Genomic DNA, 16745 nt, shown 5'->3' on the forward strand with positions numbered 1-16745 from the left:
CAGTTGACTGCCAAGGCCTCTAGTCACTAATGGAACATAAATAATTAACCAAATGTCACTCCTGCAAGTTCATCTGTAGTGGAAAAGACTTTTATCTACACAAACCAATGCGGCAGCAGGGGAAAACCTACTCCATGAATGGCTCACTCCAAGATTTTGTTCAAGAAATCAGTGTCTCAGAGGTCAACCTCTCCAGTCCTGTGGCTCTGCAGCAGCGGCTGAAGAAAGATTTTACATTTATTAGTGTTTCTTCTAGGTCTCTTGAGCAAGCGCTTTCCAGAGATACGCATAGGTCCAGCTGGTTAGGGGACTGCCCCTCAGACCAAACAGCTTCGCCTCACACATAAGGCCACAGAAGGAAGGGAAGAAACCTCAGGTCTCTGCTATAGATGTTACAGCTTCAGGGGAGCAGGAAGGAGGATTACAGTGTTTTGAATCTTGTACTCCCTGGGTTGGTCTAGGCAGGTGTGGGAAATGGGAAAAAGAGTTATTTGTTGTGAAACAGCTGCTGTAAATATTCCACATGATGTACAGCATCCACTGCTCTACAGTGCTGAGTCTCATCCACTCACCTGAGGTGACAGCAGGCAGGAATCACTTCAAATGGGCAGTCCTTGTAATATCCGTACCTGCTGGAGAGGTTAAGGAAGGTTTTGAGCTTCAGCCAAAATGCCAGGAGCTGGACTCTGCACTGAGACTGCCTTAGGCCCAGGAGGGACCCTCAGGCTGGAGTGCACCGCACGTGCAGAGAGATGGAGACGCTGCATCCCAGACCCGGTGTGGTGACAAGGGTTTGGCCCCTCAGTTCAGGACTTCTCTGCAGTGACAGAAGGATATTTCTCCCATGCAGGCAGGGTTAATAATCGAAGTGTTTCTCCCTTAAAGCACTTTGTAACACTACATTTAAATGTGCTGCATGCATTATTCATGTTTTTGCAGCAAACAGCAAGAGCAGAGACAGCTGTCAGTCCAATTAGCGTTTTAGAGCTCTATCCTCCAGCTGTCTCTGGGGGGCATGACGAGGAATGACATGGTCCATGGGACGAGTGGCCCACACTTTCAGGCTGGGAAGCAATTATTTGCCAGGGCAGCTGCAGTCCCAGAAATACCACCATACCTAACGTTCTCTAGGGAAGGCTGAAGGAGGTTTTTTTACAGAAAGGAAGGAGTTTTTCTTGCATCTGCGTTGTACCAAAGGCAGGCAATCATGACTTTTCTCTCACCAGCTTTGCTACATTCCTTCTCTTGCACCTTTGTCTCTCAGGGCTTCTCCATAAAAGATTATAAAAATTAAAAAACATTGGGATGGTAGCTTATTTTTTCTGCAGTTTAGTGGATACAGTACCTCGCATGTCACACTAATGATTTTGGTTGGGATCCTTCTGTGCAATTAATCTGAATATGAAGCACAATATAAGCAATATCCCGGCTACTGTTAGTGGTACTTGTGTACACAAAGGCTGGATGTGGTACAGCCTCAGAGAAGTTGAGGAAATCCAACAGTAGTCTGGCTCCTATTTTGCTTACACATGGCTGGACTGTTACAGCTTGGTGGGAGGTCATTATACAAACCCAATCATGGCCCAAATCTCTAAGCTCATAGAAACAAGGGTAGATACTTGACTGGATGTATTTTAGTCATGCTATTCTCTCTAGAGAAAACAGAACATAAATTAGTACAAACACCAAAGCTCTCTAACTTATCCCAGCATAGAACAAGCCTTTGCACAGTCAGAACAGCATGGAGCTACTGCTGTAGGCTGGTCTCCTATGCGTCTCTGTACCTTGTAGACCCAACTCATTAACCCTATATTGAGTTGGGCTGTTCTGATGTTGGGCTGTCCATCTCATTCACAACTACTATACACAGTGCTGAGTTTGGTTTTTTTTTTTGGTGGTGGGTTTTGTTTTTCTTCATGTGGAAAAGGTCTGGTTATGGTTCACTTGTCAAAAACGACCCAAGATTACGATGTGAGACTCAATCTGCTATACGGAGGTAAGAAAACTCGTTCCCTTATTGTGCTCATTTTATCCAGTTACAATGTCACTTCTACTGCCTCTGTGCATACAGCACCTAGCACTGGGTGGCTGTACCACAATGCAAACAAGGAAGACATCTTGAAATTCTCACATTGAGAAATACATAACAACGCAGATTTCCTCTAGGTCTTGCTTTCAGCACAATGAACAATTATAGATAACAATACTCCTCAGAGGAAATAAGGGAAAATAAAAATCTAGAGTTAAAACTGCAGATGAAACATGTCTCTCAGGCTGATGACTTGGTACATGATAGTATTTTGATCTTATAATTCAGAAAAAATTTTGACTCCAGTATTTTCTTCTGGGTATTATGGCCAGGATCATACCAACACCCTAATCTAAAAGGATCAGTTCTAGCTCAAGTATTATTTGTTCACATGCTATACTATTCTGTTTCATGGAGAAATGCAAGGACAGCATCTCATTAACTGAAGGAAAATAAAGTTTTCTTTTTTAATGTCACGAACATGGTACCTCTGCATCCAGTTCAGAACACTGGATGTACCTAAAGATATAATGTGGCAAAGAAACTTTCTACGAATTCAATGAGAGATGACAGCACAGAGATAAAATACTAATCCCTTGTTATCAGCTCTAGGTAGCAGACTAAATGCAATTGTCAGAAATTCTCAGCAGAAGTTGACAAGACCAAGACAGGGTTCATTTACGGTCACTGGAAACTCCTGCTTCATTTGCATAAGCATTTCAGCCAGTGCATTAAAGAGTCTTGCTTTCCAGCAAAAGTTTAAGCAACTAAATGTAGCCATATACTAATAGCAAGCAATTGTTTGAGGCCCAGATCGTCAGAAGGATTCGAACACCGACACCAATACCTACTGATTTCCAGGAAAGGCAACCCAGCATCTTAGCCTAAATGTGCTGCTAGGTGGAGAAGTATAAATCTCTCTGAAGCCAATATGTCTGTCCCATCCATATGCCTGTGTTCTGGCAGTTAAGATGATGGTAGAGAATCAACATCGAATTAGGAAGGTATTTTATTTGAGTTTTAACAGTATTTTTATTCCCTGCTCTTTCTTGCAAAGGATAATGAACATTTTATTATCTCAAGGTACAATAATATCCTCAGAGAAAATTCATATTGGATTTTATAAGTATTTGGTATATTCTTTGTTTATTGTCGTAGTGTTCGGCCATTAGCAGTGCATCGCTCTGTTGTTATACAAACCAGAAAACAGCAACTACAAATAACAATCAGTCTGAAGAGAGCAATCTGAAAATGATTTAGAAACGCTTGCCAAAACCAGACTTACTGTTTCTGGCCAGAACAGATGCCTGCTAATTCAGGCGGGCACTTAAACTGCAGTTTTAATAAAAGCAGATTACCTCTACACACACGCCTCTGAGTCACCTGCGCTACGGCCATGGCTGCGCCAGCCGTTCGTTAAGCCTGAATGAAAGGTGAAGAAAGGCTGCAGTGTCCGCTTTAACATTTTAGGCTGGTAATTGTAATAACACTGGGATGTGCCCCGGATGTGAAAACTACACACTCCTCGAACAAGCAAACTCATCATTCCTGGACCTGACATGCAATACTATGGCCTTGGCTGTTGACTATGCCTGAACACAAGATCTTTGACTATTTATGTGTGCGTATAAATTCTTATGCCAGGTGCACAAAAAAAGCTAGAGAACTGAACCAGGAGCCAGTTACCAGAGGCAGAATGATCTGGTGGTTACATCCTGACTTGAAAAGCAGATAAACTGTTTTCTTTCTTTTTCTCAGCAGCATGCATCCTCTGTCATCTGGCAAGCGGACAGAAACTTCCTATGCTTCATTTTCTTTACATGTAAAACCTGATTAATCAGTAATGTAAATAATTTAAACTTTCTTTCATCAGTGTTGGCAAAAGTGTAGTCAAAAAAGACATTTTAAAGGAACCTTTAATAGTCAGTGTGCATAGGGAGGGCTAACCACGAGCTGGGAATGGAGCTAGAGTTCCAGGGGGCTGCTCAGAGCTCTGACATTGGCTGTTTGGAAACCAGAAAAACAGCATTTCTCCTCTGCATCCCTCAGCTTTCCCATCCATAAATCAGAGATAATAGTATCAAGCCTTACTTTATGAAACACTTTGACAGCTGAGTAAGTTACCTTCATATTAGCGTCTTGCTTCTAGGAACTATATTTTCAGAAGCATACTATCACCACCCTCTCCCACTTCTACTGATCACCCCTTTATTTTGGAAGTTACCATCTTCCTACTGTTTATTGTTGTTAGTGATCCCAGTCAGGGGCAGAGAGCTAAAATGAGCAACAAAAACACGGGCCTTCACTTAGAGACATAATCTGTTTAATAAATATGACTGTAAAAGCAATAAACAATAGCAATTATACATTACGCTACATTGTATTTAACGAAAGGGAAAAATAAGATGAAAAAGTACATCAAAAAAAGTAATTTTAAAACTAGAAATAGTTCCAACACTATAAGAAAACTTTTTGATTGGCTTACTATAAAAATAAGTTGGCTAATGTTGGACTTCAGTGGGGAATATTATACAGTTGCTGCCAAAATTTTCCCATCTTTCTTAAAGCTGTAGTTGCAAAGACAACAGCAAAGCCATACAAACTGCTGTGTTTCTACCTGCCTTCAGAGAAACTACAGAAGGAGGCAGAGGACTCTGTACTGTATTTATCCTTTAACTACTATGGGTCTAATGTTCTTACACGTGGTACCACTTTTGTCCTTTGCCAGCAAGTAGGTTGATTTGGGCTTATGCCCAATTTGTGACAGAAAAATTCAAACGCACCACCACCAAACCCCCGCCCCAGGACTCTGGGCAATGACAACAATGCTGCTTTCTCCTGTTTTTGACTCAGGTTGCCATGTGCAATGTCTATTGACTAAAACTGGCTCATGTCAGGAATCAGGGTGCCTCCTAAGTGTGTTACACTAATTATGAATCGGCCTCTATTTGCCTTCAACTAACGTAGTCAAGTAAGTGTACGTTGGTTACTGTCTTTCTTTGCACTTCAAACCAAAATCCTGGTGCTAGGTTTACCTGAGTTGGAAATCAACAGCTGTTATGACCCCGAGTTAGGCTTCAGCCAGATATCCAGTGTCTTGGGAGGACTTGTTTGAGGTATGCTAAGCCTTCTTTCCTGCTGTTCCCTTGCATAGTCTATGTGAACATGTCCAGCAGCCTCATTTCCAGTTGCAGTGTAAGGTATGAGTTTATGTTACTGGTAAGAAATCAAATCTTGTACAGGAGTGGTCCTGGGCACAGTGCTGGGACTCAAAATGCGTGGCAACAGTCTCAGGCCAAATCCTCCTTTATTCTCCCTCCTCTGCCCAGAGTGGCAGGAGTTTGCAAATCTGCAACCAAGGCGGGGTGCCAAGAAGGCCATAGAAAACTGTGTATAGACCTTTCCCTGCTCCCTATTCTATGGACAAGGTGTCTTTCATAAAATTGACAGGCCTTAGGGTGACTCCCAAAAGGCAAAGGTCTCCTGGGACTTCCCCAGACGTATCAAAACATGAGCACTAAATGCAGCTGAGGGTGTTACTAGGGTTTTCTCTTATCCAAAATGGAAGTTGTAAGGCTGGTACAAAGTACAGTATAACTTCATGCTGGCAATAACCTCCTACAAGTGCAGTATGGACAGATCTCCCTGCTGTAATGCATGCTAGTTCTGTTCCATTCAAGGTTAGGAGGCAAAAAGTTAGCTTTCAACAGTGCTATCAGTGGGATACCTTAGTGTGAGTAGGCTAAAAAAGCTGTTTAAGAAAGAGCCTGGCCTTGCGATTGGGATCACCTACACTAGCACTCAGCCTCGTGGCAGCCGTGGGGCACAGGCAGCAGCTGCAGCTAGAGAAACGAAGGGCAGAGTCCAAACAAAGACATAAACCAGACTGACCAAGAATATTTTCAGTGCCTTTAAACTCCAGTGTGATTTTTTGTGTCTCCTATGAAAGTCTGCTGGGCCAGCTAGCCCTCCCGCAGCCCAAAGTGCTAAAAGAGCAGTTAAATCTAAAGCCAAGAACCCTAAACACCCCCTCCCACCTCCCCCAGCCGTTCTCCCCCCACATCCCAGCCCACCCCTCTCCCTAAAGAAGAGACCCCCATGCATATTCTTGGCCTATATCATTATGAATTTTCTACAAATTAGAGACAGGTCAGAAAAAAGAGAGTGGAAGGGTGAGGGGAAGGGCCGCAGGAGTGAATAGTGGTACCGGCTCCCCCACCCCCCCCCTTAAAACTGAACACCTGTACAATGCAGTTCCACTATGGTCTCAGTATAATGTCCACATGCACAGGCTTAAAGCTAAAAACCCTTTGTCGTATGAAGAATTAAAAAGTCCAAATGCAGTGAGCTCTCCTCTTTTTTTAGATATAGATATATATCGGTGTCCTCAATTCAACCATTTACATAAGTAGGGATTTCTTTTGTGCTCTGGGGCTCAGCAGCTGTGGAAATACTTCCTGTGGCAAAAAAAAGAACAAAATAAGAGAGTCAGTAAATAACAAGTGCATTTAGCCAAGGAAGATGTTTGAAGGTATCACCTTGCTGGCCTTTGGGACTCAACTGTTCCAGACTGATATGTTCTTCCCAGAAATGTTTTCTTGTCATTCAAAACACTGAAGGTGATGTCCTGTTCTTTTGCTACTGAAGATGATTCACCCATGTTGAACAGAAGAGGGAGAGGCCAGAACAGAAGGGTGGAGGGAAGGAGGGGTTGAGGTCCTCAGAGGAAATGTGTAACTCATTTGCAATTATAAGGTGTTGGAGATTTCATTAATAACCTTAAGTTTGGCATTTGCAAAAGAAGAGCCTAAACCACTCGCATCCAGAAAATAGGAACTGTGGGGTTTTGCTGCCAGAGTTTGGAGAGAAAATTATATGATCCGGGGACATTCATTCAGATTCCTCCAAGGAAAGATCCCTGAATATTAGTCAAAGGGGTTGAAAAAACCTGGCCTCTGAACAAGCATACAAAAGAGAAACACCCAATTACAGTCTTGCTTTGTTTTCCCAAAAGAAAGAAAGCTCATTTAAAAAAAATTGCTAATTTCCAGAAACAGATGAGTGATTGTATAGGAGAGTGAAGAGCTTTTGCACTTTCTATTCTGTTAACACCTAGGTCCAGACCTTTTCATGTTGTCAAAGAGCTCTGATTCAGTTTCCTCATTCATCTTACTGACAGGATGGAAAAAGACTCTTAGGAAGTTTGTTGGACTGATTCCTTTTGATAGAGAATTGAGTCTGTGTATTCCACACATTTACCTTTTGTGCTTGCTACTGCAGTTACAGGTGCAAACTAAGGCATTATAAAAGGCCAATTTCTGGTTCAATACAGTGTCCAATAGCGCAGCTGAGAAACACACAAAATGTTGGCTATCGTAGAAAGCCAGAAATACCATAGTTGCACCAAATTAAAACCTACCCCCAAAACTGGCTTTTGACTACTCTCATCCTAGAGGCTTCAGTTTTCAACAGAGGTTTAGTTTCCAACACCAGCAAGAGCAGTTTTGAAGGTACCTTGAATAAAGCTAGCAGGTGACTGGCTTTTGCCACTTCAGTCTGAGACACCTGTGAAAACATGTGTTTCCCTATGTACAGAGCAGCCTGAACCATGGTCATTACATTCCTTTAGAAAGGGGAAGGTCAAAGCCTATGTAACTGGAAAGAGAGTTCCTGACCTGAAATTGGGTGTTTCTCCCTTACCATCTTACAACTTACATCAATTTTGCCTTGGAGGCTTCTGGGGGAAAAAGAAAAAAATAAAAAAAAAACAAAATGAAAAAAAGAATTGTTAAAGTTTAGGACCCACCGCTCCGGGTCTTGGCTTGAAACCTCTTGGTGATCCACAAGCCTTTTGGAAGTCCTCTGTCCAGACTACCTTGGTTGCATTTCCTTTCCTTGGGTTCTGGACTGTGGCCTGGGGTTGCTCTGTATGGGGAACACCACATGGGAAGGTTGGACCCCTCACTCCATCCTGTGTTTTGCTAAGCAGGGATGTCCAGGGTTGCTGATGAATAGCTGCTTTAAAGCTTTTAATAGCTACCAGATGTCTCCTTAGTGAACAGGTGAGGAGAGATCAATATTGATTGCAGTGGGGCTTCCAGCTTAGACATCAGTTTCATCAAGAGACTTTCTTCTTTTTCCTCCCAGGTTGTTTCACAGGTCACAATCTTAGCACATTATATTCTCTCCTTTAATTGCCCTTCCCCTTTCTCCCTCTCTGCAGTAGCTATAACTCCAAGCCTGCTTTAGCAAACACTCCCATACATTTTAGGGGCATTCTCAGGTGGGATCTAAGTTTTGGTTAAGCTAATGAAATTGTGAAAATAAGGGAACTCAGTTAAGACTATGCTTCACTCCTGTCTAAGTGAAAACAGCTATAAACTTTAATTCCTCTAAAATAGGTCTATGTCCTTACTTGCAGAGGCCCTGTACTGTACCTCTGGTCTGGGCCTGCGGGACTGTCACCTCACAAGTGAAGCTGAACAATGCCTGGCCAATGCCTGAGCAATGCTGGCTTTAGCAGAATATGCCCCCAGACTGGAAACTCCCTGCTTTGTCCCCATGCTTTCAAATGAAAACATATAAGCATGAGTAAATATGTGACTGATCCTAGTGTGCCCACTTCAAGTCTATTCGCTTTAGGTCCTATGAAAGCCTGCTTAGCAAATTTTCCACCACAGAGGCCTGTGGGAAAAATCAGCCTGGGGGCAAACGCAGCTCTCCAGTGCTGAGATCCCAGGTTTTGCTTGATTTCCCTGGGAATCAGCCAGGCTAGCATTGCCACTGGCAACAAGTTCTGGCACAGCACAAAGGCCACAGCAGTCAAAACATCAATGAATATTTAGCTTTTAGATCTGACTTACCGAATCACCTGCTCACCTCCATGGTCCAGGTGAGGGTGGCTGAAGTTCTCCTGGATGTGGGGTTTAGCCCCGCAACTGTATCAGCCCCATCAAAATAAATTAAATTGCCTTAGAGAGCAAGTTAAGTTCCAGCAGGATCTTTGAGAAGGGGAGGATATCTACATAGAGCAACTAGGAGAGAGAAAAGCCTGAAGATGTTCCCCTCCCTTTCATCACGTGGCAGTGAGGGAGAGGGAAGAGTTAGCAAGGTTTCCTGTAGCAAAACTAATGCTGCAGCAGAAGAGGATAGGAGGAGGAGTGTGCAGGAATATGGGAAGGGGGGAGGCTGAGAAAAGGGTTAGCCAATTATAATTCAGAGTCTGACCAGCTGCAGGATGCTGCAAGTTATTTACCTATGGGCTGGACTTCCAACTTCTCATCTACTAGTTGCTCAGGGCTCATCAGCTCACTTTGAGGGACATTAGGTATGCTTTCCCTCTGACTGACTGGACTGACCATCTCTTGATCTTTTTCATTCTGCATCTGTGCATATATATTAAGGCCAGGAATCTTCCTAAAACATTAACAGAAACCATCATTGTGGGGTACTCTGGCAGACGATGTAGTATCAGCTTTTACAAACCAAGAAACAAATCACTGCAAAAAAGAAAATGCAGCAAAACAAAACCCAAACACCTCAGCGAAAGGCAGCAATGGGGAGAAGGAAATGGCTCAGGGAGGGTCATACCTTTTGAATTTGTAGATTACGAACACAGCTAGTCCCACAAAAACAACAGACAGGAGCATGAGCATAGCTGAACCACTGTGACTGGGAGTGAGGTCCACCAGGGGAGCTGCAAGAGAGGGGAAGAAGGTTAGAGCCATCCCCAGCCTGGAGTGAAAATTGCTGTCTCCAGCTACATAGTTCATTCTCCCCTCATTGCACTTGCAGCAGGCCTCATCTGTCCACATATCTCCAGGGCTTCTCTCCCTTTCTCCACCTGGGAAGAAATCAGGGTTCATACCACTTGTGGTGCTCAGCCTACCCCTTGATGTGAAGTCCCATAGCTTTCTCCTCAGAAGCCTCTCTCCTCTTTTCTGGCCCACTAGAGGACTGCCTGAAACATACTCTCTCATATTGCAGACAATTACCTAAGGTAGCTGCAAATAAGGTCACTTGGGTACCAAAACTGGCATTTTATGGATGACCCTGGAGCTACCTGTGGGCTAACTTGTCATGTGGACTTTCTATTTTGCTTAGAGCTAGTTTGGGTAGCTCCCAATGCATAGTGAATAAAGAGCAACTGGCTGCTCAATTTTACTGAAGCAATGATCCTCACCAAATGTATTGTTCTCTGCTCAATCCTGTTCCTTCCCAACCAGAAGTACAGTGCCCTTCATAGACACTGCCTTAGCATCCCTACCTTATCATGGCAAGCTCTTCTCACACCTCTGACATTTTCAGTTCCTTCTTTTATCCCTCTCCTACTCTTCTGGACATGTTCTACTCTCTTTTCTCCTTTCAGGCAGTTGCAGAGAGTGATAAGGTCTCCCCTCAGCCTCCTTTTCTCCAGACTAAGCACCCCAGTTCCCTCAGCCGCCCCTCATAAGAGTTGTTCTCCAGAGCCTTCACCAGCTTCATTGCCCTTTTCCGGACACACTCCAGCACCTCGATGTCCTTGTCCTAAGGGGCCCAAAACTGAACACAGCATTCAAGGTGTGGCCTCACCAGTGCCAAGTACAGGGGTACAATCACTGCCCTGCTCCTGCTGGCCACAGTATTCCTGATACAAGCCAGGATGTTGTTGGTCTTCTTGGCCACCTGGGCACACTGCTGGCTCATGTTCAGCTGGCTGTCAACCAGCAGCTCCGCCACCCAACTTTCCACCCACTCTTCCCCAAGCCTGTAGTGTTGCATGGGGTTGTTGTGACCAAAGTGCAGGACCTGGCACTTGGAAGGTGAGGCACTGGGATGAAATGATCCATTATTATGAATTCCTCACACATCTCTACTCTGTTCCCTCTGCATCTGTATTTTGTGGGTCTCTGCAGTTCTGTGGGATGACAAAGTGGTTCTCTGATTCAGGCTCAGCATCACTTAAAGTTCTTGTTATAATGCTGCGCTGAGAGCCTAGTAATAAACAGCTACTTAACTCCTTTGTGAGTAATATTGGCATATTTTACTCTGCCTTAGAGTTGAGGTTGTTGTCTGTTAGGTTGGGGACATTAGTTTAACCTGGAGAAAAGGAGGCTGAGGGGAGACTTATTGGGCTCTACAACTAGTTGAAAGGAGGCTTTAGCGAGGTGGTGTCAGTCTCTTCTCCCAAGTATCAAGCAATAGGACAAGAGGAAATGGCCTCAGGTTGTGCCACGGGAGGTTTAGATTGGATATTAGGAGAAATTTCTTCACGGAAAGGGTTGTCAAGATTGGAACAGGCTGCCCAGGGAGGTGGTAGAGTCACCATCCCTGGTTGTATTTAAAAGACATGTAGACGTGGTGCTTAGGGACATGGCTTAGGGGTGGACTTGGCAGTGCTAGTTAATGGTTGGACTTGATGATCTTAAAGGTCTTTTCCAACCTAAATGATTCTATGATTCTATTATTTTAATATTGCTTTCATGAGAGGAAGGAATGAACATGATGAATGGATTGCAAACTGTTGTCCATAATTGCCGTAAATTAATCCTTCCTCCAGTGTAGCCTGAACAAAGAAGACCGAGGCGTGAAATGTGCTGAGCCCAATGCCTGCCATTCTTCTGCGCTCCGGGGAATGCACATGCTGACATACCACATACACAGACACACAGCGGGTCATTTGTGCAGGTTCTGCTTGAATATCCACACCAAGCTAGTTTAGATACCTGCACTTTTGTTCCCTGCAGCTCCTCTGCTGCAGAAATTTCTGCTCTGCATGATCAGGCACATACACAGGGAGGAACATACATGTGCACTGAGGCATGGGAACATAAATGTAGGCATACATATACATATGTGTACACTTACACAAACACATGCTGAGTTTTGTGGTTCAGTCAGGTACAGCCCACAGATGTCCGGAGTCCAACACAGAGTCCTAGTGAAAAGGCTGTGAAAGAAGGGATACCATAGACCAGAGCAGTACCTCTGGGCTCTGTGCATCCCACTGGATTGTGTTTCCTAGGGACTGCTTCTGGTGCTGGCATGGTTTCCAGCTTTCCCTCTTTTATTTTATTTAATTTATTTATAAAACTTGGATTCCAAAAGGACAATTATGCTTCTTCCTTGACAACCAAAACAATAGTTTTCAGCAGCAAAGTAAATTTCTCTTTTGGGGTTTTGTCAAATTCTAAACTATTCTGAAGTTCTGATGTCATGAAATTGGGCCTTTTATTTAGACACGGAACAGAGTCATGACATTTGCAGCTTGACAAGGAGTCATGTTCCCTCAAAGACCTCAAATTGGCTGCTTTCTGGGCTTTTTAATATCTAGTTTGGCAGTCCAGGCTCATTTTGTATTCTTACTGAATCATATTTCTGCAAGAGACAAAATTCTGTAGTGTTCCTATAGGACACTGTGAAGTCAGTTACAGCAATCACTCACATCTCACCAGTGGCTTCGAAGAGGGGTACAACAAAGCCTACCTTGCAGGACAAATGAGTGTTTGCATCTACTATGGACAAAATGTACTCATTCCTGGTGTGTGCAGAAATACAAATAAAAATGTGCATTTTCGGCAAGCACAAAGATTATGTATTTACGCAGCATATTTGAGCCTAGCACCCCCTGCTTCACCCTGAGCTAGCAAGAAACAGGCCAGCACGTGCCCAGAGGACATACTGTTATTTAGCATGGCAGTATGCCACCCTGACAGACCCTGCCTTTTTGTTCACACAGGGCAGCGGACAAGGTTTAGCAGCCCAGAAAAGTGCTACAGTACCTCCGCTAACTATCTACCCAGGGAGCTACTCGGCTTTTAGCCAGCTCTGAGCAGGGATGCAGCAGCTGGGGACCATGAGCACTCCATGATGCAGAAATGCCCAGAATTTCTCTCCATGAAGCTGCAGGGGGCTCCTACATACAGCACAACTCTTGGATTCAGGTTCATCTTCTATTAAAGGCAGGGCAGGAGATGTGATTTTAAGTGCCATCTGTTTCCACTACACAAGATCAGGAATGTTCCTTCTGTAGCAAGAGGTAAAGATGAGCCTTTCCCAGGAATTGCTAATGTTATTCTAACTCTAATTTATTAGAAAAGGCCTACAGGATATTCAGGGCCAGAGGAGTAATTTCTAAATGTTCATTTGGGATTTGATCTTGACTTTAATGATCAATTGACCAAAATGGAAAACAGCATTGGCAGAGTAAACGCACAGAAAGAAATCTGTAAAATTGTGAGGAATTGCAGGTCACTCCATGTTTGGAGCTCACATTAAGATGCTTTCAGATAGCCTCCTTTTCTGACATGGGCACTGAGCATTTTCTGAAAGTACATACAGTATCATTGGTCATTGTTGAAAATTCAGGCCAAGGATTGCTTCCCTTACAACAGCCGTTATGTAAAATGTATGCTAATTTAAATCTTAAATGTAAAGTCATGCAATTCTTCTGTGTCGTATGTCTTTTTTTTTTTTTTTTTTTACAATCTACAGAAGAAAAAATGTTAAACTTAAGCTCACTTTTCAAGACGTTGCGGGTTTGGGTTTTTTTTTTTCTGTAGATATTAATCAGCTGTGCTGCGTCTCTGGTTTTTATGGCTTTGTTTCTTACATGTCTAAAAGTAAGCATCTGATCATCTGTTCCACAGCTAATGGAAAGCAGAAACATGCAGCGATATCCCCAGGGTAGATATTAGCAAGTTCTGCTTAGGAAAAATGAAATATTGCAAATACTAAGGTTTTCTTCTGCGGGATTTAAATGCAGCCGCATTACACTCTTTCTTAACAGTTTCTTCTCCTTCCCTTCCTGCTCCTCTTTCTCCTTCCCTCCTGTTCCCTGGATAAGGCAACACATGACTGACACCAGCTTGGGCAGCCTTGTTCGTACCATAAAAAGATGGTACACGTGAACTGAGGCTTTTTGCTTGCAAGCTAGCAAAAGAAGCTGATATGAACTGATTAGAATTAACAGCAACTCCTGGAGAAAAGGAATTCCTAAGAATCTGAACGTGGATTTGTCCACCTCATCTGTTGTAACATTTAAATAGGGCCTGTGTTGTGAAATGAGGGTTTAGCACAGAACACACAGAGATGCATATAATTACATATCAGGACTTTGGAGATGGTTCATTTTGACATAGGATTAGTTAAAGTCCAAATTGCTTAAGCTTGTGTGTGTGCATATGTAAATTGATTCTAGTCTTTCAGACAGCCAAACAACTTCTGAACTGTGCTAAGTTGCTTTGAATGTTCATTGACTCTGGAATATCTGAATATATCCAATGCTAGCTGGTAACCTTTGCGCCGTGTGATCCAGGCTAAATACACCATGGTGCTGCTTAGCTGTTGAATATTTCAGAGCCAGCCAAGAAGTACACATTTCTACTACTAGTTATATTGCATTTCCAACAACAGCAAATTCTTGCACATAAATAAACAAAATGATAAGCTGTAAATGTAAATAACATTATATCTTTTTGGCATTATAAAGAAAGGGGAAGTGGAGCAGGCATTCTAATGTCTGCCCATACACCAAGTTGTTACTGTGACATAAAAATAAGAAGTGTTTAAAATACAGCTGATAGCACGCTACTACCATCAAGGAATATACTGCTTGCGCCACAGAGCAACAGAGAGGGTGTACACAGAAAAAGAATACTGACCTGCTGTTAAATGGGCAGCATGGACAAGGATTAGAACCCCCGGCTTCAACTCAAAATGGACAAGGTTTTGGTTCAGTTTCTGGATCAGTGTTTCTGAAATCTGGAAAAAAAAGGAAAAAATAAGAAATACATTTTTTTCTTGATCATTGGTTTATATTGCCAACAGGTGAGTAGGAAATGGAGCTGCATGCAAAACAAAGATTTTGCAGAGGCACCAGCCTTCCTGAGCACAATTTCCTATCACCTTACAAAGAGAGGTTTTGTGGCAGCTGAACACTTCTAGTACTATGTCTGGAGTGGGTTCTGTGTGGTTAGCCATGACTGATACTAACAACTTGCCCTGTCACACCTTTCTAGGAAAGGCCCAATAGGAAAAGGGAATTGAGCCCCGAAGGAGCATTACACCCATATGTGTGTCTGCAGGACCAGCCAGCAACGGCACATCAGTAAACTCTATTTCCTACTCAAGCAAAGAGAAACATTTCAATTGTTACCACTCATTCACTCATAGCAAATAACTTCTTGCTCATCAAGTGGCCAGCTCTATGAAATTAAAGCATGTTCATAACACATGATATACCTGAATAAAAATTAATAGTTTAAGTCCTTTCCCCAGATTGCACTGAAATTTCAAGTCCTAAAACCAAATTTAATTTCATCCAGCTCTGAGTTTCAAGCTGGCTGCTCCCTGATCCTTAAGTACTTACCAGAACCAGTTTGAATCTGAAAGTGTTAACTGACTACAGAGTGTGGTTTTAAAAAAATGCATGTTCCATCTATTCTTATGGGTTGCACAGAGGGAGAACATGCTCTTATATTCTCTCTTTCATGAGAGAGACACTCCACAGAGCTTTTAGAAGACTAGATTATCTTGCCATAACTCTGATGACAACAGTAGAGCTCTAGCAGAAACAAAGCAGGCTATTCCTCCTTAAAGGACACAACAGAAAAGATGAGCATTTGCTGAGATAAGACCCCATGAAATCTGTATTTGTACAGTGAAAAAGCCAAGCTTTGGTCCAATCTGCTGGTAAACATTCCTTTTTTTCAAGTCAGTTTGACACAATATGCACAGAGGCACTTTCTCCATATCAGTTAATTATATACGTTTCAGGCATGTTGCCATTAAAAGCAAAAATCCAGATAGATTAATGAAGGAATGAAAGCCTATCAACATGGTATTGATAGTTTGTTGTGTCCTTTGTATATTAATTCACTAGATGTTTCATGTATTTCACATTTTCTTAAAGCAGTGAGAAATTTTCCAAATGAATATAGCCACTGTTCTGCATGTTGGTTTATTAGGGTTGGAAAACTGGAAGAAAATGCTTATGCCACAACCCTTAATATGCAGTTGCTGAGAAGGATGTGTTTTTATAGCCATACCAAGATCAAGAGGAACCGTATTCTAGTGCTCACCACTTAATTTAATTTGTTTTAAATAAATCCTTATTCCTTCTTGAAGATTAATGAAAAATTGTCAGAAAAAAGAACATTCCAATAATTTTTACACCATCTTTTTCATGTTCTTCATTTTTGTCTGGTTGAGTTATTTCAGTAAATGCTGCCCAGATATGATTAGATGTTCCTTGGCTATCATTTATCACAGTATGAGATTTATCTGCCTCTTTTATTTTTTTAACATTCTTAATGGTTCTTTCAATACTCTTGGCTTGTACACTTCATTTCTGGCTGCTGATCATTTGAATAGGTGCCTTTGGTCCAATATCAATTTGGTAATAACTTTTACAGGCATTTTATTTATATTTTTTAATATATCTCTTTAAAGTTTACAATTTTTTCATGGGTGCCAGAATGAGCAGTAAATATATTTCTTCCAATAGGAAGAAAAAATACCACCTGCTTACAAAGAGCCATCTGCTGAGCCTACAGAAGCAGGGATGGTGACACAAAGATGTACTGTACATGAAGAAAGCCTGGGAAGCAAATTATATCCCTCTTTAAGAATTCGAGCATATTAATAACCAAGATTGACAACTATAAAGAGTGCTTCATCTCTAAAACTGGAGCACAGATGCAGATTGATACGCTGTAAACCAGGTACATTAATGGCT

At 42.4% G+C, this 16745-nt stretch overlaps 1 protein-coding gene across 2 annotated transcripts in view; it reads right to left on the reverse strand.

The window, feature by feature from the left end:
* Positions 1–4333: 4333 nt before the first annotated feature.
* LOC142063605 (VPS10 domain-containing receptor SorCS1-like) overlaps positions 4334–16745 on the reverse strand; it is a 307796-nt gene continuing 295384 nt past the window's right edge. The window contains exons 24-28 of one of the 2 annotated variants that reach the window (XM_075107526.1): positions 14671–14770; positions 9620–9725; positions 9285–9445; positions 7836–7954; positions 4334–6486 (exon numbers count right to left, since the gene is read on the reverse strand). In XM_075107526.1, the coding sequence (XP_074963627.1) occupies positions 6430–6486; positions 7836–7954; positions 9285–9445; positions 9620–9725; positions 14671–14770 (543 nt within the window). In that variant the 3' untranslated portion in view covers positions 4334–6429. The remainder of the gene's footprint in view (positions 6487–7835; positions 7955–9284; positions 9446–9619; positions 9726–14670; positions 14771–16745) is intronic. The other variant, XM_075107524.1, reaches the window with a different exon arrangement.

This window comes from Phalacrocorax aristotelis, chromosome 12 (genome assembly GCF_949628215.1).
Source record: "Phalacrocorax aristotelis chromosome 12, bGulAri2.1, whole genome shotgun sequence".
NCBI lineage: Eukaryota > Metazoa > Chordata > Aves > Suliformes > Phalacrocoracidae > Phalacrocorax > Phalacrocorax aristotelis.